Genomic DNA, 24,022 nt, shown 5'->3' with positions numbered 1-24,022 from the left:
CCGGAGGAGGACGGGACCGGAGGTCTTTGGAGGAAGAGGAGGCGTGGATGAAGAAGACGGCGCACCTTGAATGCCTGCCCATCGTGCACGATGCGTAAGTAGATCATATTCTTTTTTAGGGTTTTATTTTAAAATGAGGGGTAGTTTAATATAACTTTTACGGTGCCTGAATAGCCTTTTTAAAGGCTTCACACATATGTGGGGCTCTATCAGCATGATTTTGCTGATAGAGCCCCTTTAAATATTAGATACAAGGGTCTATCTATGACCATGCTTAATTCCCTCAGAACTCGGGGGTGTATTCCATCTGGACCGGGCGATTTCTCTATTTTACTGTTTTGCAGGCGGCGCCGCACTTCTTCCTGGGTTAAGCAGGTGACATGTAGTTGAGAGTTCACATTCCCCCTAATCATGTTGTTGGCCAATGGATTTTCTTGTGTAAACACTGTAGGGAAGAAGGCATTTAATACTTGTGCTTTTTCCTCATCCTCCTCCACCATTACCCCCAGATTATTTTTGGTAAAAAGAACTCAATCTAACACCTGGATTTACAGGGAGACACTTCACCCCACCACCAACAGACTGAATCCACGTCCACACTTATCTTAGTGATACCTCACCTTATGGATTAATTGTCTTGCCTTTTTTGACATAACAGTATCGTGTTTTTTCTGTATGACATGGCACTGCACTAGTTTGTAATATACTCCTTGGCGGAGGCCCGGGTTATTGTGGCTATGATAAAACCCCAAGTAAATATCTCACAGTCTAAGACCAATATGTACATAATATGTGTTTATATAAAATATATATGTGTATATATCTATAACAAGAAGTGACAAGGTCTGGGCTGTAAAGAGAACACTAGGTGAAGCCAATGACTATTGTCATAGATGATGTTCCCGGTGAGAAAATGGATTTTATGTTATGGTATTGATAGCACCTGTGTAGGTTTTATTTCTGTCACTATATGGTTATTGTATGGTAACAGCATTCCTTTGCTGTATTCATATGGTTGTAACCACACTGCAATGCTCTGTTATCTTGGGCAGCATGGTGGCTCAGTGGTAGCACCAGAGCCTCACAACACTGGGGTCCTGGGTTAGAATTCAGCCAAAAGCAACATCTGCATCGATTTTGTACATTTCCCCTGTGTTTATATGGATATCCTCCCAAGACATACCAATAGGTAAATTTGATGGTGAGCCATATTTTAGGACAGTGAGTGATGACAATATCTGTAAAGTTCTGTAGAACTTGTACTTACCTGATGTTGTAATAGTCCTGATTTATTACCCATTTCTTTCACTGTGTTTAAAGCATGGGCCAGAATATAGACTGATACATATGTATAGTATAAGCTTGTATCTGTCATTTCGTATTCCGATGGTGGGATATAATACATCTCGGTACAGTTCACGCCTTGTTTTCTATAGTACCACTGGTAAAATCCATTTTTCTTTGTATCATTGGAGAGACATCTAAAGAGCTTGAACCAGATCTCCTCCAGCAGTGGATCATTTGGATGGGTTGATGGGTTCACATTAAAAATAGATTCCACAACCTTCGATACTGATCTTCTTGGAACCCTAACCACTATGCTACCGTTGATAAAACTCGCCATGTGATATGTTATTTTGGATAAAAAATTAACCCATGATTCATGAAGGATCAAGGTGATATTTTCAAGCTTCACTAATTTTTGGATAAATGATTGATATAACTCTGAGTAAAGTCCACAGATCACGACAACTTGAGCTGTTGATTTCACAAACACTTCCTCGTTTTGCTCTGAATTCATCCTGATTTCCAGATTAATAATATACTCGATGCAGATGTCATACTTGGCCATCATTTTACTCAGTTTTTTTACTGCCATTTGATTGCTCTCTTCACCTGTAGTAATAATCCCAACCCAGTTCCATCCATGGTCTTTCAAAATCTTTATAATAATTTCATACCGAGCCTGGTCATTTGGAGTAAAGTAATATGTGGTTGGGTATAAGTCTCTGTTGGGCAGGATGGGGTCACTGACTCCAAAAATGAGCTGCATAGACGGCAGGGTTATATTTGGACATAATGCAAGTTATAGATAAGACAAGATCAAAGCAACCTTCAAACGTTTATAGGTTATACACTGTCTACCAATAAATATTTGGACACCTGTGGTCCGAGCGGCAGGAGTGTCCATTACAGCCTCAACCTTGCGGGGCATGCTTTCCACAAGTCCTTATATGATAGCTAGTGGTATTTTATTCCATTCAGCTTGGTAAGTTCTTTCACAGATTTTGGACGGCTGCTGCACCCCTTACTTTGGCAATCCAACTCGTCCCAGAGGTGCTTGATATGGATCAAGTCTGGGCTCTGGGCAGGCCAGTCCAGTCGGTTAACCTGATTGTCACTGTACCAAGCCATGGTAGACTTCGCTACATGACAGCTGGGGTCATCCTGGAAATAACATTGGTCCAACCCACATGACCGCCATAATGTAGGAAGCACACTGTTATCTAAAATAGTACAATAGGTGTTGACCAAGGGTCCAGTCCATACCAGGAGAAACACCCCCAGACCATAACTCCAACTCCACAAAACTTTACTGGGTATCCAAATACTTATTGGTAGACAGTGTTTAATAAAGTTAATGACTTTATGGTGAAAAGGGTTAATCAGACTAATATGCCATGTATTACATATAGAAATAACCAGAAAAAAATTGATTGTGGGGATAACGTCTATCCTTAGGGAGAGACCACCTTCTCAGGTGTGTGGAGACTTATAGCTATATAAGCTATATTTGCAAAAGGCACAAATAACCAAAACAAAACCCTTCTTGGCTGAGAATTAAACTAAACACAAGCAAACTTTTCCCTGTCTATACAAAAGCCTGGCTACCAGACTCCCACCTTGGCAACAACAACGGGTGGCACAGTACCTGTTCTGTAGATTCAGTTTGGACAGGTCAGCCTGTGGTGTGGTGCCACACTTCCCATTCCTCACTCAGAGACTTTATCAGGCCTTGATTACCCAGCTGACCTCCCTGGTGTGGGACTTTACCAAACACCCTTTAGCTGCCTGGCTGGGACATACCTGTCTTCCCAGACCACACCCTTCGCTCTCTCACATATCCCCCCCTCAGTTTGGACCCCTCGGGGCGAACTCCAGACACCAAACAATAAGCCCGGGACAAGGCATCCGCATTGCCTTGCAGTTTCCGGGCTCTGTGTTCCACTGTGAACCTAAACTTCTGAAGTGACAAGAACCACCTAGTCACCCTGGCATTCTCCTCATCCAAGTGAGAGGCGAGTGGTCTGTCACTAAACGAAACTGCCTCCCAAGCAGATAGTACCTCAGGCCTCTAATGCCCATTTTATGGCCAGACACTCCCTCTCCACTATGCTGTAGTTCTTTTCTGCTGGCATGAGTTTCCTGCTCAGGTAGGTGACTGGATGTTCTTCTCCATTTACCTTCTGAGACAGGACAGCTCCCAGCCCTACATCTGATGCATCCGTCTGGACCACAAACTCCCTCCTAAAGTTGGGCTTAATGAGGACAGGAGATCCACACAAGGCCACCTTTAGCGCCTGAAAAGCCTTTTTGGCCTGGTCATTCCACTGCACCATAACAGACTTTTTTCCCTTCAGAAGGTCCATCAGGGGAGCAGATACTGTGGCAAAGTTGGGTATAAACCACCTGTAATACCCAACTGTGCCCAGGAATGACCTAACTTGTTAGTGCTCAGAGGTCGAGGCCATTCCCGGATAGCGCTGACCTTGTTGACCTGGGACTTGATTATACCACAGCCGATCACATATCCCAAATAGCGTGTCTCCTCCATCTCCAAAGCACACTTTTTGGGGTTGGCAGTCAGGCCAGCTGCTCTCAAACAATCCACTACAGCTTGTACCTTGGACAAATGACTCTCCCAGTCATTGCCGAAAATGATGATGTCATCCAGATATGCTGAGGCGTATTTCCTATGAGGTTTCAACACTATGTCCATTAACTGTTGGAATGTAGTTGGGGGGCCCACGGAGCCCGAACGGTAACATAACATAGTGAAAAAGTTCCTCAGGGGTGATAAAGGCAGTCTTTTCTTTGGTGCTATCTGTCAGGTGTACCTGCCAATATCCCTTAGTGAGATCCAGCGTGGAGAAGTACCGGACCCCTCCCAGCCTCTCAATAAGTTCGTCTACCCGAGGCATGGGGTAGGCGTCAAACAAGACACCTCATTTAGTTTCCTGTAGTCATTGCAGAAACGCAATGTCCCATCTGGTTTTGGAACAATGGGACTGGCCCATTCACTTTTGGACTCCTAAATGACTCTCAATTTCAACATTTTCTGCGCCTCCCCTGAAATGACTTGTCGGCAAGCCTTGGGGACCAGGTACGGCCTCATCCGTACTTTCACATGGGGCTCAGTAACAATATCATATTTGATTAGGCATGTACGCCCGGGTTGCTCAGAGAACACATCTGTATTCCTAGCTGCAAACTCTTTGCATTCTTGTTGCTGGCTTTTTGTGAGGGTCTCTGTTATTACAACCCCTGCTGCTACCTCTGTAATCCCAACTACAGCCTGTGGGGGGTTTACAGGAGATAGTTTAGCTGGAGACCTTCCTGTAAGCAGACTCTCCTGGTTCCCTGTAAGCAGACTCTCCTGGTTCCCTGTAAGCAGACTCTCTTGGTTCCCTGTAAGCAGACTCTCCTGGTTCCCTGTAAGCAGACTCTCCTGGTTCCCTGTAAGCAGACTCTCCTGGTTCCCTGTAAGCAGACTCTCCTGGTTCCCTGTAAGCAGACTCTCTTGGTTCCCTGTAAGCAGACTCTCCTGGTTCCCTGTAAGCAGACTCTCCTGGTTCCCTGTAAGCAGACTCTCCTGGTTCCCTGTAAGCAGACTCTCTTGGTTCCCTGTCAGCAGACTCTCTCTGTCTTTCCACGCCTTTAGCAGGTTATCATGATAAACCTGTTCAGGTTTTCTCCTACCTGGCTGACGAATCTTGTAGTTCACGTCCCCTGTCTTTTCCATTACCTCATAGGGGCCTTGCCTTCTGGCAAGAAACTTACTCTCCACTGTGGGAATGAGTACAAGTATTCGGTCACCAGGTTTAAAGGTCCTTACCCTCGCCGACCTATTGTAAACACGGCTTTGAGCCTTTTGGGCCTCCTGCAGATGCTCTCTAACTATGGGCATAACTGCCGCTATCCTGTCTTGCATACCAGCAATATGTTCAATGATCCCCTAGCCCATGTTTATGTGCCAACTCCAGCACCGTCCGGCGATAAGGCTGGGGTACAAGTAATTGCTCTAAGGCCTCACCTCAAACCCTGTCAACTCAGTATAACAACTCCTGGCTGACAACCATGTGGGGGAACACCTCATCAGCGCCTGGGCTCTGAGACACCCCACTGATAACACTAACATTTTCTCAGGCCCTTTGCAGAGTGGGATCCTGGTGATTTGTGGTACCAAAGTTATAATGAGACACTTTCAAATCTGACATCTGAAGTTCAGTACCAGCCTCCTCGGCATCACCTGCCTCTAGGGGAGACATAGAGCCACAATCCTCTTTTACCATGGTCACCCCTACAGCAGGAACCCTAGAGTCCTGGTCATTAGGTTCAGGCTCAAGAACCTGACCAGACAACACTTGTGGTATTCTTGGGGCTGTATCCTCTGACCCTTGCTCTCCCCGCCACACAGTCCAAAATAGGGGAAAGTCCTGTCCCAGAATGAGGTCATGGGGCAAGTTCTTAACAACCCCTACCTCATGTCGGCTCTCTCCACAGGGGGTCTGGATGGAGATAATCATGGTTGGGTAGTCCCTTATATCTCCATGTATGCACAGGACCTCAACTGTGCGTCCAGTGACAGTCCCGTGGTCAAAATAGTTCCCATTAACAAGGGTTACCCGACTGCCAGAATCCAGTAGTGCCACCACTGGACACCCAGCCATGGCCACTTGGCACAGGTGGCACTCATCAGCAATGTCTGGGGTGGCGGCAGTGTAGACAGGGGCAGCATAGAGGGACACCCTCCAGACCAGGCTGCAGTCCATGGGCTCAGAGGCACGGGGACAATTAGCCGCAATATGGCCGGGCTCATGGCACTCCCAGCAGATAACACTCCTTCTCCCCTGGGCCACTACCTTATCCTGGGGAGCCCGAGGTAAATTGACCCTATGGGCCTTGGAAGTTTGTGGGATTTGTGGGTGCCCCTTCCCAAGGAACTATGTAGCGCAGTATCGCTCCACCAACCCCACCAATGGGTCACCATGGGTCACCATGCCCCACCCACCTCTGGATCTTACCCGGTAAAGACCTCAGGTACCGGTCTACGACAACCCGTTTCACAGTCTGCGCTGGGGTCAATGTCTCTGGCTTGAGCCACTTCCGGACAAGTTGTACAAGGTGGTGCATTTGTGACCTTGGTGGTAACGCCTCCTGGTATTCACAATCATGGACTCTTTGAGCCCTGACATTCTGGTCCACAGTCAGTCGGGCCAGGATCTCTGCCTTCACACGCTGGTAATCACCTGCACCCTGTTCACTCAGGTCGAAATAGGCTTGCTGGGGCTGAGCAACTAAGAAAAGATCCAACACCTCTGCCCAAAGCTGCGGTGGAAGTCTCTCACGGATGGCCACTCTCTCAAACCCAGTCAGATAGGCCTCTACGTCGTCCTCTGATGTCATTTTGGTCAACGCTTTATGGACCTCTTTCCTGGCATCCCGCTCTGGCTTTACTAGGTCGGCCTTTTGCTGAGCAGCCAGCAATATGGATATCTGCTTGGTCAAAAGACGGTTGGTCTCCTGTTGCGCTGCATTAGCTTCCTGCTGCTGCTGACAGGCCTCTGCATGCCTCCTGTCAGTCTCTTGTTGCATTGCAGTAGCCTCTGCATGTCTCTGCTGCAACAGCTTGTTAATCTTTTGCTGCTGCTAATTAGCCAGTATCAGCTGTTTCACAATTTCCTCCATAACTGTGGCTTTCTATTTCAGCTTGTGTATGTCTCACTGCACTTATGCCTGCATCCGAAGCACCATATGTGGGGAACCGCTCGGGCAGATGTATGTAGCAGTACAGGAAACAGGGACACAGACACTGGGTTGAACACAAGTTCAGGCTTTATTCACTTGCAGTGCATTAATTGCCTTTGCAAAGTTACAAATAACCAAAACAAAAACCTTCTCGGCTGAGAACTAAACTAAAGCTTTTCCCTGTCCATACAGAAGCCTGTCTCCCACCTTGGCAAGAACAACGGGTGGCATAGTGCCTGATCCGTAGATTTTGTTTGTACAGATCAGCTTTGTCAGTGTGGTGCCACAATACTAGTCCTCACACACAGACTATATCAGGCCTTGATTACCCAGCTGACCTCCCTGGTGTGGGTTTTTACCATACACCCTTTAGGAGCCTGGCTGGAATATACTTGTCCTCCCAGACCACACCCTTCACTCTTTCACAATACTTACAAACACTTTTGAATGTTTTATCTGGGTCTGTACCACCACAGTTATTGTTTGCAACAATGTAGCTGATTATTGGTTTTTTTTTTTTTTTGTTGGCATGGCATTTTCAACCTGAAAATCTTCCTTCAATATAAAGTCCTGATGTCTAATCTGTGCTGGGAGGTTCTATATGGTACAAGGTAGGTGTCACTTACCTGTGTGTACTTATACATGTTGAGTAGTGGAAGAATACTGTCAATTATTTGATAGTTAGAATCAATTGCAAAAGCAGCCACTTCCCCGTGATCCCTACAGGAGTAATTTGGAGCCATCTTGTGTCTTCCTGATAGGATTCTGAAGACAGCATGAGTGGCCTTTAAGGGATGTCCACACGTGTCCACTATATGATACCCCAGGGTGATATTGGGCAGGAGATCGGGATCATTATTAATCTCATCAATAGCAAAGATGAAGGACAAGATGCTTCTGTATTTTTCAACCTGAACACTGGAAAAATTGTCAATGTAAAAAAACTTATTAAATCTGAAAGCAAAGTCTAACATAATAACTGTAAATGAGGGAAAACATGAAGGAAGCCGCCACCTAACCCTTACTATACTGTAACAGCAGCCCCTGCTACAAGAGCCGCCCCCTAACCCTTACTATACTGTAACAGCAGCCCCCGCTACAAGAGTGGCCCCCTGGACTCTTCTGAGCAGGCCTTGTAGCTACCATGTTTCCCTTTCCTCTCTGGGCTCCCTATGCAACTTTTGTTTTCCAGAATTTGAACAGAAATTAAAAAAAAAACTAGTAAAACTGCACTAACAATGGACAGTGTGACCATGGCCTAATAGGTAGCTTGTAGGTGTCATTATGTGTAGTGTACAGTTGTTATGGTCAGCAGGATTTATTTAAAAAAAAAAAAAAAAAAAAAAAACTTAAAAATGAAAACCCTGCGGAGCCCTCTGGGCTATGGCTGCTAAAAACCTGGTGTGAACACAGACTAACAGTTCCTGTCACTGCAGCTAAACTAAAGGACCAGGTGTGCTCTGTTAACATTCACAGAGGCCTGTGCAGTCAGAGCAGCCGCACAAATAAACAAACTGGCTAGCCTGAACTCCAGGACTAGCCAGAGACCAAGTAAACCCTGTGTGTGGTAGTTCCACCCAACCACCCAGGCAACTACTGCCAAGCCCACTCCTAGTCATCCTGTCTGAGAAGTAATGCTAGCTGACCCTACTGAGTTCTACCACACACATACAAGGCAGCATGCTGCCTGACTAACAGTGACATTGCTACATCAGGGGAAATTTACTAGCTAGGGCCAATAATGTTTACAGGCTGGAACCCACACATACAAACACACACATCAATTCAGGTTTCAGAATGCGATCATAGAGTGCCGGGCGTCCAGACCAGCCCCCTTATATAGGCAAGGGGCGGTCACCAGCAAATAGCCCAGCTGCCCAATCCGAGCGTCTATTGGTCATCTCTTATGTTGATCACCCCATCGACCACGCCCGGCTGCTGCTGCCCATATCATGCACAATCCTAACACTACCCCCCCCCCCCCCCCCCTCCACGGCGCAACGACGCCATGCGTCTTTGGATCGGAGACGAGAATGGCGAGGAGTGAGCCAGACACGATCCTTTGGGGACAGCTCTGTCCCTGACCTATGTCTTCCGTCAACTGTTGCTCTGCTCCTGGCCTTGGCCTGACTCATGGCAAAATAAACAGGCCGTGGGACTTTGCCATTTAGTACAGGACGTGGCAAGTCAGGGGAGTAAGAAAGTCCAGTCCTTATAATCTGCCCACATACTGTGCCTACACTCAGTTTACAGTTTGTTTTTTTTCCCACTTGGATCTTGCGGACGTAAACCCTGCTGGCACCAGATGGCAGGGGACAATGAGACTTTCCTGCAGATTTACGCCTCCTGTTTCTGCATGGAAGTGGCGTTGCCATTGGCAACAGGTCAGTGGAGTAATTTTGAGACCTATACTCTGGCAGAGTCTTAGTAATATTTATAGCAAAGATCTCGGCAGGCTGAGGGGCTAAGCCCTCCTGTTTTGAAGGCCTAACTGGAGGGACGGCAGGTGGTATAGCCTCCAAACACCTTCCCTTGCACTCAGAACTCCACGTATTAATCTCCCCTTGCCTCCAGTCTGTGACTGGTGAGTGCCGGTGTAACCATGGGAGACCTAGCATCACTGCATCAGTTAAGCCCTCCAAGATGTGAAAAGAGAGCTTCTCTGTATGCAGTGTTCCACTCCACAGAAGCAACGGTGGCGTCTCAAATCGGATCTGCGGCCTAATCTGAGACCCATCTACCACCGTAATGTTAATGGGGGTCTTAAGAGCTCTCATGGGAACACCATTTTGCTGGGCGAATTTGGCTGAGATGAAATTCCCCATGGCCCCAGAGTCTATCATTGCTCTGAAATTAACCCAACCTTTACCCAGTTTAAAGACTACTGGAAAACGGAAACGATTATGGGACTTTTGTGTACCAAGTAACCCACCCCCGATGGACACTTGGCTAGCTTTCTTTTCTAGTGGGGACGAGCATTGAGGAGCAATATGCCCTGGCCTGTTGCAACGGTAACAAATTACCCCCTTAATTTTCCTACTCTTGCTGCCCCCAGGAGTGGAAGCACGGGAGGTGTCCATAGGTTCCGTGGACTCCACAACAGGCGAGGCAGTGGTAGATTTTATGACCCCCCTCAGAGACATGCGGTTATGCTCGAGCCCCCGCTCCACTCTCCTATCAGACAACTGTGTATCTACAGAAGTAGCTGAATTTATTAGGGCAGAGAGGGAGGTAGAAGGCTTTTGGCCTGCTGGTTCGTCCTTAATATTTGAGCACAAACCTTCCCAAAAAATTGCCACCAGTACCTTGTCTGGCCAATCCAGCTTGGATGCCAAGGTTCGAAACTCGATAGCAAAGTCCGCTACTGAGCTCTGGCCTTGCTTTAAACGTAAGAGCTGAGAGGCAAAGGTGGACTGGGGCACTAGGCCATGAAACACCAGGCATAGTGCTTCACACAGCGCAGCTAGTGTAGCCAAGTCCACTGCATCCCGTTCTTTTAACGGGGTGACCCAGGCCAATGCTCTCCCAGTGAGCAAGGAAACCACAAAGGCTACTTTAGATTTCTCATCTGGGAAGAGACTGGGACAAGCTTCAATGTAAGTTTTATACTGGTGTATGAATCCCCGACATCCCTGCGGCTCACCCGCATACCGCTCCGGAGGCAGGAGTGGACACAGTGACGCTGCAGGGGTCGGCAGACTACCAACCAACTGAGCCATAGCCTGAACTAACCCTTGAGATAGGTCAGAAAAATTAATTGGGGCAGCTGGTGGAGATTGCTGCGAGTGTTGCTCCACTGCGCCCAGGCGGGTGTTCAGGCTTTCAACAAGATTCACTAAATGCGTTTTTGAAGCCATTTTGCGGCGGGGCTCTGACTCTATGATACTGTTATGGTCAGCAGGATTTATTAAAAAAAAAACTTAAATGAAAACCCTGCGGAGCCCTCTGGGCTACTGTCTACTAAAAACCTGGTGTGAACAGTGTCTGACAGTTCCTGTCACTGCAGCTAAAGTAAAGGACCAGGTGCGCTCTGTTAACAATTCACAGAGTCCTGTGCAGTCAGAGCAGCCGCACAAATAAACTGGCTAGCCTGAACTCCAGGACTAGCCAGAGACCAAGTAAACCCTGTGTGTGGTAGTTCCACCCAACCACCCAGGCAGCTACTGCCAAGCCCACTCCCAGTCACCCTGTCTGAGAAGTATTGCTAGCTGCCCCTACTGAGTTACACCACAAACATACAAGGCAGCATGCTGCCTGACTAACAGTGGCATTGCTACCTCAGGGGCAATTTACTAGCTAGGGCAATGTCTACAGGCTGGAACCCATACAAACACACATCATTTCAGGTTTCAGAATGCGATCATAGAGTGCCGGGCGTCCAGACCAGCTCCCTAATATAGGCAAGTGGCGGTCACCAGCAAATAGCCCAGCTGCCCAATCCGAGCGTCTATTGGTCGACTCCTATGTCGATCACCCCGTCGACCACGCCCGGCTGCTGCAAGGCAGATTAATCCCTGCAACCCTGGATTGTGCAGAGTAACAGGCAGCGGGGCCCATATCATGGCCGCAGTTACTGCACAATCCTAACAACAGTCTATGCTTAGTACAGTCGTACAGGACACCTGAACCTGCAGTGGATGTCATTGATAGTAGATGTAAGGTATACAGTATACAGCACACAGCCATGTAGCAGCTATTATATACAGGCTATGTATACAGATGGAGCAACACTACGTGCACCAAGGTGCAGAGCTTTAGCCAGCAGTGAGCAGAGAGCGGCCGGGAGGACAAGGCTCAGGTCAGTACATGTGAGAGAGCCGAGGGCTGGAAAACACCATGTGGATTAAGATTTAGTGCAATGAGTGAAACCCGCAGGAAGTCCGGTGTAAATCCACATCAAATTCTGTGCAATATATAAGACACGAGCTGTAAAATATCCCCCAGCTAATCCCTCTTACCTTCCATAACATCATAAAAACAGACTTCTCTGTATTGTATGGTATATACTGAATGGAAAGTCCGTCATGTAAGTACAGAATATAGAAAGTAGTGTCAGTGATGGGGAATGATATACTCACTGTATACAGTATATAGATAGTAATGTCAGTGATGGGGAATGATATACTCACTGTATACAGTATATAGATAGTAATGTCAGTGATGGGGAATGATATACTTACTATTGACAATTCATATCTAAATAATTCCAAATGTCATAAAAATCAATTAAACCAATGAACATATGAGCAGAAATCAGCCCAGCTATGATGACGTCTCCTTCCTTGTAATATTCATATTCATATAAGGGCTGAAGTCCTGAGATCTGGCACTGAGAATGATTCCTTGTATCAGATATTACAGGTAATAAGAATATCAGCAGATACGAGGCAGTAAGACCAGGAGATGGATTCATTACACAGACAAGGTCTTGTCATTCAGCACAGCAGCCCCAGCTCTGCAGCAGCTCAGCACAGGCGAGGCTCAGCCGGCAGTCTGCAGCTCCTTATATCCAGTGCCGGGGACCGATTTACACTCTCACACTGCGCAACAAGCAGAATATTAATAAATAAATGCAAAAAATAAATCTTCCTGTGACTTCTGTGTAAAATTATCACTGTTTAGCTTTAGGAAATGTGCTGAGGATTTAACACTTCACAGACTTGTTTCTGCATTGCATAAAACAATCTCATAGCTGTGGGAAAGGAATATGCCAATACATCCTTCTTAGTGGAGAAGGAGAACTTGCTCCAGCGCCCCCCGTTGGAAGGTAACTTCCTATAGATAATTGCCTGTGGCATGATCTAGGAATTTATTATCTTGAACCAACTCCGTGCACTGTGCTACCACTATACCCTCACCATATGTCTGCATTTATCTCCCCAAATCTCTTCTTAATCAATAAATATACAACATGCATCCTATCCAAAATCATTCTGAGACTACCCCTCGCTGACACCTACTTTCTCCTAAACACATACATATTCCTTGTATCCCTTATAACCTGTTTCCTTTCCATCCCACTAGCAGCACAATAGTGTGGAATTCCTGCCCCTGTGTGCTGGTAGGACAGAATGGAATTGTTACTACATTACCTATAAATAAATTAATTAGAATCTCCTCAACATAAAAAAGAAGTATCCTATCTTGTATAGAGAGAGAGTTGGAAGGGGAAGTGTTTTTACTTCCCAGTATTGATTGCATTTTTGATTAAAATGGCTTCTGCACATATTAGGAGAAGGGACAGGGAACTCTGGGAACACAGGAACACCCACAATGTCAAGCATACAGCTAATCAGCAGCTATCCGCCCCTGTGACGTCACAGCCATATAAAAACCAGCGTCACAGTCATTTCACATCGCTCTTAGTGCAGGGACAGACATCAGCAGGAGCTAGGGACAGTGATAGAAAATGGATAGAAGTTCAGAGAAATCAGATTGCAACTGAAATGAAAGTATAGGATGGAAATCAAAGAAGAATTTGGGGTGGTTACAGCGTCATTAACAGAAAAAACTTAATACACATTGCAGCACTCCCTGCCGCTATACTGCTGCTCATTACTCATACCTGTGTGTACAAGGTGGAACACAACAAGCCTTTTACAATCAAAAGCAGTGAATTATCATTCAGTAATATCTGCACTCAGCTCATCGTGCCTTTTTAAAGTTGTTTATTTGTGGGGAAACAAATAAGGGGCAAATTTGTCATTGTTTGCAGGGTATACAATTACAGGCCATTTTGCAATACAGTTGTGAAAACCTCCCACAAATTCTAAGTCACTAATCTCTACAGTTCCCAGTTATTCTCACTCTTATTTTAATAGTGCTTATCAGTGAGGAAACAAAATAGGGACATATTCACCATTTTGTTCCCAATATAAAATTACAGGCCATTTCTCAGACAGAGAGGACACAGGCCATGCACAGAGAATGGTCGCAGGCCTAAATGTTTCTGGCGCAGGCACAGTTCACAGCAAAGTAAGGGGACGTGACAGCAGGCATCACTTACAAAGGCCCAAGCACCCAGTGTCAAGTTGCAGTCATGTCTTAACCAGCCACTGAACGGTTGAAGTCATCCACTTCATCCTATGTCACATCAGACACCCCCAGCCAAGAGTCAGTTGGTTCTTCAGACGCAATCCTTACTTATCATGGTCTTGGAGCAGGCACTGTGCCATCACATGTCCAGAACCTGCCTCTGTCCTTTCATAATAACTCAGCTAGAAAATTACTCTGTGCTGTTAGCTCAGATCCACTGTACTATGAGGATGAGATACTACCGGACAGTCATTAGCTAGCGCCCAGTCAAGATGTGGAGAAGACATCTGCTTCTTCCTGCGCTAGTAGTGATGAGGAGAGTGGCATGGGGCTGGTGTTGCGAACTGACAGGCACCTGGCTTAAAGACTGTTGAGGAGGACATCATTGACCTGCAGACATTATTGCATGATGATGTAGCTGATCGCAATTGGGATGACTACTGGCTATCCACAATGTTAAATGCTTGCTACCAGGGAAAAATGGGGGTCTTTTTTATACCCACTGAGAGGGAGGACAAACTGAACTACTATGGAGATACGTGATGCAGCAAGTTGGCCACTGCCTATCTGTGCCATTGTCCATCCTCTCGCATGTCCCGACGCCGGAGCCCTGAGCGCTCAACTTGCACTGGCATGGCAGCTGTGGGAGGGGGTGAGGGTGGAAGGAGTAGTATGGGCTCCATCAGGCAGCCTGAGCCTAAAGTCGCTGATGAGAAACTTTCTTCACCTGCATAGTGAAGAAGCTCCTCATCAGCATCTAGACACAGAGCAGAACCAGCAGCTGGTGGTATACTTAGTGTGCACCCTGCCACTCGTTGTGGAAGATCCGTTGGACTTCTGGGCAGCCAAACTGGACTTCTGGCAAAAACTTGCTGAGTTTGCTCTGGAAAAGCTGTCCTGTCTTTTCAGTAGTGACATCAGAGCTGATCTTCAGTGCAGAGGGAGCAATAGATACCACAGGGAGAAGTCACCTGGCCACCCAAAAATTTGAGACTCACCTTTGTGGAGATGAATCAGACATGGATCAGCCAGGATTTGCACACACCAATGCCCGATGCAGTAGATTAAATAATACCTGCTACCTCACCGCACTTTGCCACTTGGTCAATTGATGGCCTCATAAGGCTGTTGCAATCTCTACACTCTGCCACTGGATCACTGTATGGACTATTCACGCTACTTCAACCTCCATACTCTGCCACTGGGATACTGGATGTCCTCATAAGGCTCCACTATCTTCCACTGGGTCACTGTATGGCCTCCACATTCTGCCATTGAGTTACTATGCAGCCCCATGAGGTTGCTGCCACATCGTCAGTCTGCAACTGGGTCAATGTATGGCCTCCTGAAAGCTGCTGCAATCTACACACTATGTTATTGGGTTTCTTTATGACTTTGTAAAACTGCTGTCACCTCCATTCTGCCACTGGGTCACTCTATGGCCTCATAAGGCTGCAGCAAACACCACAATCTTCCACTGGTTCACTGGATGGCCTCCTTACACTACTGTCACCTCCCCATTCTGCCAGTAGGTTACTGTATAGTCTAAAGAGGCTGCTTTCACCTTGTTACTCAACAACTGGATCACTGAATGGCCTCCTCACTCTGCTGCAATATACAAACTCTGCTACTAGGTAACTAAATGGCCTCTTCTGGCTGCTGCAATCTCTTCATTCTGCCACTAGGTCACTGTAGGCCCTCCTGACACTACTGCAGCCTCTCCACTCTGTTATTGGGTCACTATATGGCCTCATAAGATTGCTGTAACCTCCACACTCTACCACTGGTCACACTATGTCACACTCTGCCACACTGTCACACTATGTCACACTCTGCCACTGGGTTACTGTGTGGGCTAATAAGGCTGCTGCATTCTCCCAACTCTTCCACTGGGTCATTGTATGGCTTCATAAGGCTGCTGTAACCTCCACACTCTGGCACTGGGCCACTCTATGGCCTCCTCTCACTACTGTCACTTCCCCACTCTGCCATTGGGTCAATGTATAGCCTCATAAGGCTTCTGTAATCTCTACACTCTGCCACTGGGTCACTGTATGACCTCATAAGGCTACTGAAACCTCCACACTCTGCTATTGGGTCACTGTATGGTCTCATTAGGCTTTTGAAACCTCCACACTCTGCTACTTGTTTACTGTATGGGCTCATAAGGCTGCTGAATACTTCACAATCTTCCACTGGTTCACTGTATGGCCTCCTTATGCTTCTGCCACCTTCCCACTCTGCCACTGCGTTACTGTATGGTCTAATGATGTTGCTGCCACATTGTCACTCTGTAATTGGGTCACTGTATGGCCTTCTCACTCTGCTGCAATATACATACTCTGCTACTGGGTCACTGTATGAATTCAAAAGACTGCTGCAATCTCTACTGTATGGTCTCATAAGGATGCTGCATTCTCTCCACTCTGCCACTGGGTCACCGTATGGCCTCATAAGGCTACTGCAACCTCCACACTGGGTTCCTGTATGGCCTCCTCATGCTATTCCCACCTCCACGCTCTGCCACTTGGTCATTGTATGGCTTCCTCATGCTGTTGTCACCTTCACACTCTGCCACAAGTAGAGCACAGTTTATAGAAATACTAGCTTCTGCCCACGACTTCGTCAGCGGGTTTTTGGCATTGATGATCTGCCTATATTCAGCAGATTGCTGTCGTTGATGTTTTGCCTGACCGGCATTTTGGCAGCTCACAAGCTGTCTTGCTGCTGACCTTGTTCCTCACACCATGCCTGTGATTGTTCCAGCATTTCAGCAGCTCGCTGGGACGCCATATAATGATCATGTTGTTGGTGTTGATGAGCCGCCTGGTGCGGCATTTCAACAGCTGTCAAGCTGGCCTGCTGGTGAACTCATTCCTTGGGCTGAGCCCATGATTGTTCCAGCAGCTTGCTTGGATGCTATATAATGAGCGTGTTGTTGGCATTGATGATCCGCATGCTCCTGTGTTTTGGCAGCTCTCAAGTTGGCCTGCCGCTGAACTTGTTTCTTGCACTGTGCCTGTGATTGTTCTGGCATCTCAGCACCTCACTGGAACATCATATGAGTGTGTTGTTGGTGTTGATGATCCGTCTGCTCCAGCGTTTCTGCAGCTGTCAAGATGGGCTGCCGCTGAACACATTCCTCGCGCTATGCCTGTGATTGTTCCGGCATCATTCTACTTCCTGGTGCTGCATTGAGTGGCTGCCTCGATACAGAGCTCCAAGCTGGTATTTCTCTCTTTTACTGTGGACACATGGGACTCTGTTACAGCCTGGGAACCTACCATCACCCACCTACCCTAGAGTAGGAGTAAAGACTTCAGTGAGGTTGGGGATGAGATGTAACTGGATCGGGTCAAGCCTGCAGGAGGTGAGCTGGGATTTAGATATTAAGAATAAGAAACAGGTTAAAGATGAAGTGCACCGAACAGTTAGGAAGAGTGCGTGTAGGGATGTAGGGTGTCTCTGATGGTGCAAACTTTGCTTTTGAAGTAAGAGACAAATTCAGCTCAGAAAAGTGATGTCGGAGGCGTCACAGGATTACAGAGAACGGACTTGAAGGTGGCCAATAGCTGTTTGGGATTGAGATATAGGGCACATATGACTTTGTTGAAGTGTGTTTTTGAATGTAAAAGCTGCCTCTTTATACCTGATGAAGTCCTCTTGGGAGTGGCTTATCTTCCAGAGAAGTTCCTTTTCCATTTTTTTAGCCAGGTCAGTGTGCCAGGGTTGCCTATTGATTGGTCGTTTTCTGGTTTATATTAAGGGGGGCATAGAGTTGAGGGCTGATATATATTCTATACCCTGATGAGCTAAAGGGTAAACATATTTAGAATTTTTGACTTTCAGGATCCATATCTCACCACCCACTACAGCTTGGAACATGAAACTCCCATAAATCATCTTGGCTATCTCATACATAAATTTGACTTTATTAGTTATACAGATTCTTGTCATATAACTGCATTGTTATTGTTTTGCTCCTAAAAATCTAACATTTTATTTTTATTATTTTGGTAATATTTTGTAAATCCACCTTTGGCTTTCAAGGCCTGAATCCTTCTGGGCATGTTCTCCATAAGATTCAAACATGCCTCAAAACATGCCTGAAATCTGATCCCAGGTCTCTTCTACACATTACCAATATTGTTGAATGCTTATTGACCCACTTGGGTACGAACACAGATTTTTCTTCAACTCTACCCACAAATGTTCGATTTGGTTGAGATCTGGAGACTGTGGGGACCAATCCATCACCTCTACTTCATTGTCATAGAACCATTTCTTCTCGCTTTTGACTCCAAATCAATTTCCAATCTTCTACTGTTCACTTTTCATACTTTTTTGCAAACTCGATCCTTATGATGATATTGAAGTCAAGGTTTCTTCACCTTTTTGGGGCCACCATTCCAGATTTCTGTAACATCTATGATCTCACGATCACAAAGTACACAAGCCTCCTTCACTGCTGTGTTTGTCACATCAAAGCTGATAGGCTGAGTTCAGGCGGCGTTTTTTGGTCAAGATTTTGACGTGGAATGTGCGACAAAATCCTGATCAAAATAACGTCTCCCATTGAAATCAATAGGTGCTGGTCATATCTTTTTTCTGCGAGTGAGAACAGACTGAAAAAAGAAGCGACATGACCTTTCTTCAGGCGGATTCAACGGCCGGTTCAGCCGCGGACGTCTGCCCGAAAACACTTCCTCCCAAGTAAGCCTATTCATTTGGGCCTAATCCGGAGCAGAGACGACCAATTTTTTGGTCCGGAATCTGAGACGACCTTGGCCTCAAATTCCAGAGCAAAAAACTCTGTCTGAACTCAGCAATAGATCTTGTGATGAGCCAACTTGTTGACCCCAATATTTTGCCTGGATATCTATCTCTTGACTTTGAAATGGATGGACGGACTTTATTTCGTATCTTCCAGCTGTCATGGCACTCACATGATTTAGTTTGACAATTTTCTTGGTGGAGAGACCGCTATCAATGAGCTGGATGATGCTTTTTCTCTATTCTCGGGAAATCTTCTTCATGACTGACCTCAAGTTAAACCAGTGACCTTTCGCTTTGGAATACATCTAATAACACTCTGAACTGAACAGGTTGTCATTTGTAGTATACAATAAGATGATAGTCCTTAAAATTATGGTAGTCTCTCATTCAAAGCTGAAGTGGATGGTGAGCCTGAAAGTCACAAGGTCAGAATAGTGTTTCCTTTTTGCTAATAAGTGTATGTGATCTGGACCCAGATAAAAAAGTGATAATATAAACCTAGCCTTATACTTTTATGAAATTTATAGCTTGCTTTTCTCCATTATTGCATTTCTTGAGTTCAAATCTGGTTTTAGAAGCAGAATATAAACTTTAGGTAAAAATGTACAACCAAGAATGCCAGAACATGAGGTCAGGATAGCAAATATCTCCACGGCCACCATGTATTTCCCTCTGGTGCTCAGATAAGCCGGGATCATGGCCATCCAGACACTACAGAACAGCAGCATGCTGAAGGTGATGTACTTGGCCTCATTAAAACTGTCCGGTAATGTCCTCACCATGAAAGCCAGAAGAAAGCTGACAGCGGCCAGGAGCCCCATATAACCCAACATGGAGTAGAACCAGAGATCTGAGCCCTCATTACACTGAATGATGATCTTCCCAGGATAAGACTGATGGTCAAACTCTACATAAGGAGGAGACACCAACATCCAAATAACACAAATGAGAACTTGTACAGAAGAACACACCAAGACCACAGAATTAGAGACTTTGAGTGAGACAAATTTCACCCAGACACTGCCAGGTTTGGTGGCTTTGAAGGCAATACAGACTGTGACTGTCTTGGCCAGAACAGAAGAGACACCAATGGAAAAGAAGATCCCAAATGATGTCTGTCTCAGTAAGCAGGTTATGGCCACTGGACGACCAAGGAAGAAGAAGACACAGAGGAAGCCGAGCAATATGGAGACCAAGAGGATGAAGCTCACAGTCCGGTTATTGGCTTTAACAATTGGAGTGTCCCAGTAATAGATGAAGATTCCCAATATAAACAATGTTATAACACTAAGACATAAAGTAATTGACATAAAAACTGAAACCAAAATGTCCTTCTCATAAGAGAGAAACTCGTAGGTCTTGGGGATACATGTCACTTTCTTCTCATCAGGCCACTCTTCTTCTGGACATTTATGGCAGGTCTCACTGTCTACAATTACAGTAAAGAATATTAGTGGCTTCTATGGGAACTCTGTGTATAATATTAAAATATTATACATATTATACATATTGAATATTCTATCTATCTATCTATCTATCTATCTATCTATCTATCTATCTATCGTATATATAGTGGTGTGTATAGTATAGTATAGTATAGTATATATAGTGGTGTATACAGTATAGTATATATAGTGGTGTATATAGTATACAGTCATGGCCAAAAGTTTTGAGAATGATACAAATATTAATTGTTACAAAGTCTATTCCTTCAGTTGTTCTAATGGCAATTTGCATCTACTCCAGAATGTTATAAAGAGTGATCAGCTTAACAGCAATTACTTGCAAAGTCAATATTTGCCTAGAAAATGAACTTTATCCCCAAAAACACATTTCCCCATCATTGCAGCCCTGCCTTAAAAGGACCAGCTAACATTGTTTCAGTGATTGCTCCATTAACACAGGTGTGGGTGTTGATGAGGACAGGGCTGGAGATCAATCTGTCATGATTAAGTAAGAATGACACCACTGGACACTTTAAAAGGAGGCTGGTGCTTGGCATCATTGTTTCTCTTCTGTTAACCATGGTTATCTCTAAAGAAACACGTGCAGTCATCATTGCACTGCACAAAAATGGCCTAACAGGGAGGTGTATCGCAGCTAGAAAGATTGCACCTCAGTCAACAATCTATCGCATCATCAAGAACTTCAAGGAGAGAGGTTCCATTGTTGGCAAAAAGGCTCCAGGGCGCCCAAGAAAGACCAGCAAGCACCAGGACCGTCTCTTAAAAGTGTTTCAGCTGCAGGATCGGGCTACCAGCAGTGCAGAGCTTGCTCAGGAATGACAGCAGGCAGGTGTGAGTGCATCTGCACGCACTGTGAGGCGGAGACTCTTGGAGCAAGGCCTGGTCTCAAGGAGGGCAGCAAAGAAGTCACTTCTCTCCAGAAAAAACATCAGGGACAGACTGATATTCTGCAAAAGGTACAGGGAGTGGACTGCTGAGGACTGGGGTAAAGTCATTTTCTCTGATGAATCCCCTTATCGATTGTTTGCGACATCTGGAAAACAGCTTATTCGGAGAAGAGGAGGTGAGCGCTACCACCAGTCTTGTCTCATGCCAACTGTAAAGCATCCTGAAACCATTCATGTGTGGGGTTGCTTCTCAGCCAAGGGAATCGGCTCTCTCACAGTCTTGCCTAAAAACACAGCCATGAATAAAGAATGGTACCAGAATGTCCTCTAAGATCAACTTCTCCCAACCGTCCAAGAGCAGTTTGGCCATCAACAATGCCATGATATATAGTGGTGTATATAGTATCATATATATAGTGGTGTATATAGTATTGTATGTATAGTGGTGTATATAGTATTGTATATATAGTGATGTAGAACACTGGGCCTTGCAGTAACACGGGGAGTCTGCTGTGGTGGTGAAACAATAATTTGTCAGTATGCCACGCACATGGCAGGATTCACTCTTAGAGTTACTGCACATTTTATTTACTTGGCCAGTTATGGGAAGAAAACTGACCAAATAACTCAAGTGTGAAATGAGTCTTACACGTCAATGTTAGTGCAAGGTCTAAACAACCGTACAAAGGTTCAAGATCATATTATACCTTGAAATATTGCTCTCCTTTTAAATCTCCATCTGCTAATTCCACATAGATGTCTAAAGAATCTGTTCTAGTAAATGTTTATATAAGAAGAGCGGCATAGCAGCAGCATAAGGAGGCCACAGTGTGGCAAGGTGATATAATGTGGAGGTAGAAGCAGACATAGGAGGCCATACAGTGACTCAGTGGCAGAGTATGCAGGTAGCAGCAGCGTGATGATCCTACATGTACAATTTAGCTGTCCTCTTTGTAAACGGACACTAAAGGACACTACATGATGTCCCATTTAAAATCATGCAAATTGCAAACGGACACAGCTAGTGTCCAATGTTAAAATCTTCCGCGGACATTAGCATTAGAGATGAGCAAACACTAAAATGTCCGAGGTTTGAAATCCGATTCGAACAGACGCACACTGTTCGACTGTTCGCACGGATTTCAAACCCCATTATAGTCTATGGGGGAAATGTTCGTTTCAGGGGTACGCAACATTCGAAAAAATTATACTTACCAAGTCCACAAGTGACGGTCGGGCTGGATTCTCCTTGAAGTCTTCTCCCGGCGCAGCACCCCCGCAGCATCTTCCGGCTGGAATTCATTCTGCCTAGGCATCGGGACCTAGGCAGAGCCGACTGTGCATGCGCGGTCATGCGCGGACATGCGCAGTCGGCTCTGCCCAGCCCGACGCTTCAGCAGAGCCGACTGCGCATGCGAGAGCATGCCTGCGCATGCGCAGTCGGCTCTGCCTAGGCCGGATGCCTAGGCAGAGTGAATTCCAGCTGGGGGACGCTGCACGGAGAAGAGTTCTAAAGGTAAGAGAAGAACCAGCGTTGATTGGCAGAATGTATAGCATGTATAGAATGTATAGCATGTATAGAATGTATAGCATGTATAGAATGTATAGCATGTATAGAATGTATAGCATGTATAGAATGTATAGCATGTATAGAATGTATAGCATGTATAGAATTCTGCCAATCAACACTGGTTCTGCATCGAACCTTAAACTTCAAACAGCTAGTAGTGTTCGATCGAGTACGAGTATTTCGAATACCGTAGTATTTGATCGAACACCTACTCAATCGAACACTACTCGATTATCTCTAATTAGCATCGGACACTAGCTGTCGGACACCGACGCTAGTGTGAACCCAGCTTAAGAGCTAAATAAAATAATAAGAACCGTTTTAGGCTGATTCACACAAAAAACCTGCAGTTAGATCAGGGACGTTGATATCAGGGGTGCAACAGTAGCAGTCACTACCGGGCCCTATACATGAGGGGGCCCCAAAGTTCCATCTACCACAAAAAATATACCACTACCACAAGGACCCTAAAAGATTTTGCATTGTGGTCGTGGAGCAGGGTCCCCCGGTGGGCCCCGACCCCGACTGTTAATTCCTCATTTAGCTGCTGCAGATGCATTGTTCAGGGACCTGGACAGAATCCTGAGCAATGCATTTGCCTCAACACTTGGTGCCCCCATTAGCTGATGCAGAAGCTGTACATGGTGCCCTCACTATATATATATATATATATATATATATATATATATATATATATATAGACACCAGGTAAAGCTTCAGCATTAGCTAATGGCCACTTGTAATCCTCTCACTTATCTGTTGTAGCAATCGCTGCTTTCTTCCCTGTCCGTGCTGCCTGAACTTCTCCCCTCCCCCTCATAAACTATTGCCTCATCTCTCATATCGGAGCGTGTGGAGAAGACAGAGACAGTGAGTATATTCTTGTGGTAAAATATGTATGTTTAATATGTATATATGTGTGTACATTTGTTTAACCACTTTCGGACCGCCCATAGACTATATACGTCCGGGAAGTGGTTGCCTTGTTCTGCCAGGACGTACCTGTACGTCCATCAGAACACAGCAGCTGCACGGAGATCATGTAGCTGCTTTCACTAGGAGTCGGCTGTAACTTCAGCCGGAGCTCCCAGAGAGAAGACAGGGCAGATTTATTACCTCCCCTGCCTTCTCGATCACTGTGTATACAGCGCTCAATGAACGCTGTATACACGGCTATGGACCCTGCCATAAATCAGCTGCCCTCTGACCTGGCGGACACGTGATCCGGCCGGGAGCAGCGTCATGCAAGAGCTGCTGGG

At 45.8% G+C, this 24,022-nt stretch overlaps 1 protein-coding gene across 1 annotated transcript in view; it reads right to left on the bottom strand.

Moving 5' to 3' along the window:
* Positions 1-2,053, bottom strand: part of LOC142186855 (vomeronasal type-2 receptor 26-like) — a 34,808-nt gene extending 32,755 nt beyond the window's left edge. The window contains exon 1 of the mRNA XM_075261387.1: positions 1,268-2,053. Within this exon, the coding sequence (XP_075117488.1) occupies positions 1,268-2,053 (786 nt within the window). The remainder of the gene's footprint in view (positions 1-1,267) is intronic.
* Between the last annotated feature and the right edge of the window lie 21,969 nt (positions 2,054-24,022).

The sequence above is a fragment of the Leptodactylus fuscus genome, chromosome 1, assembly GCF_031893055.1.
Source record: "Leptodactylus fuscus isolate aLepFus1 chromosome 1, aLepFus1.hap2, whole genome shotgun sequence".
NCBI classification, from domain to species: domain Eukaryota; kingdom Metazoa; phylum Chordata; class Amphibia; order Anura; family Leptodactylidae; genus Leptodactylus; species Leptodactylus fuscus.
This window is presented reverse-complemented; position numbering and strand designations above follow the sequence as displayed.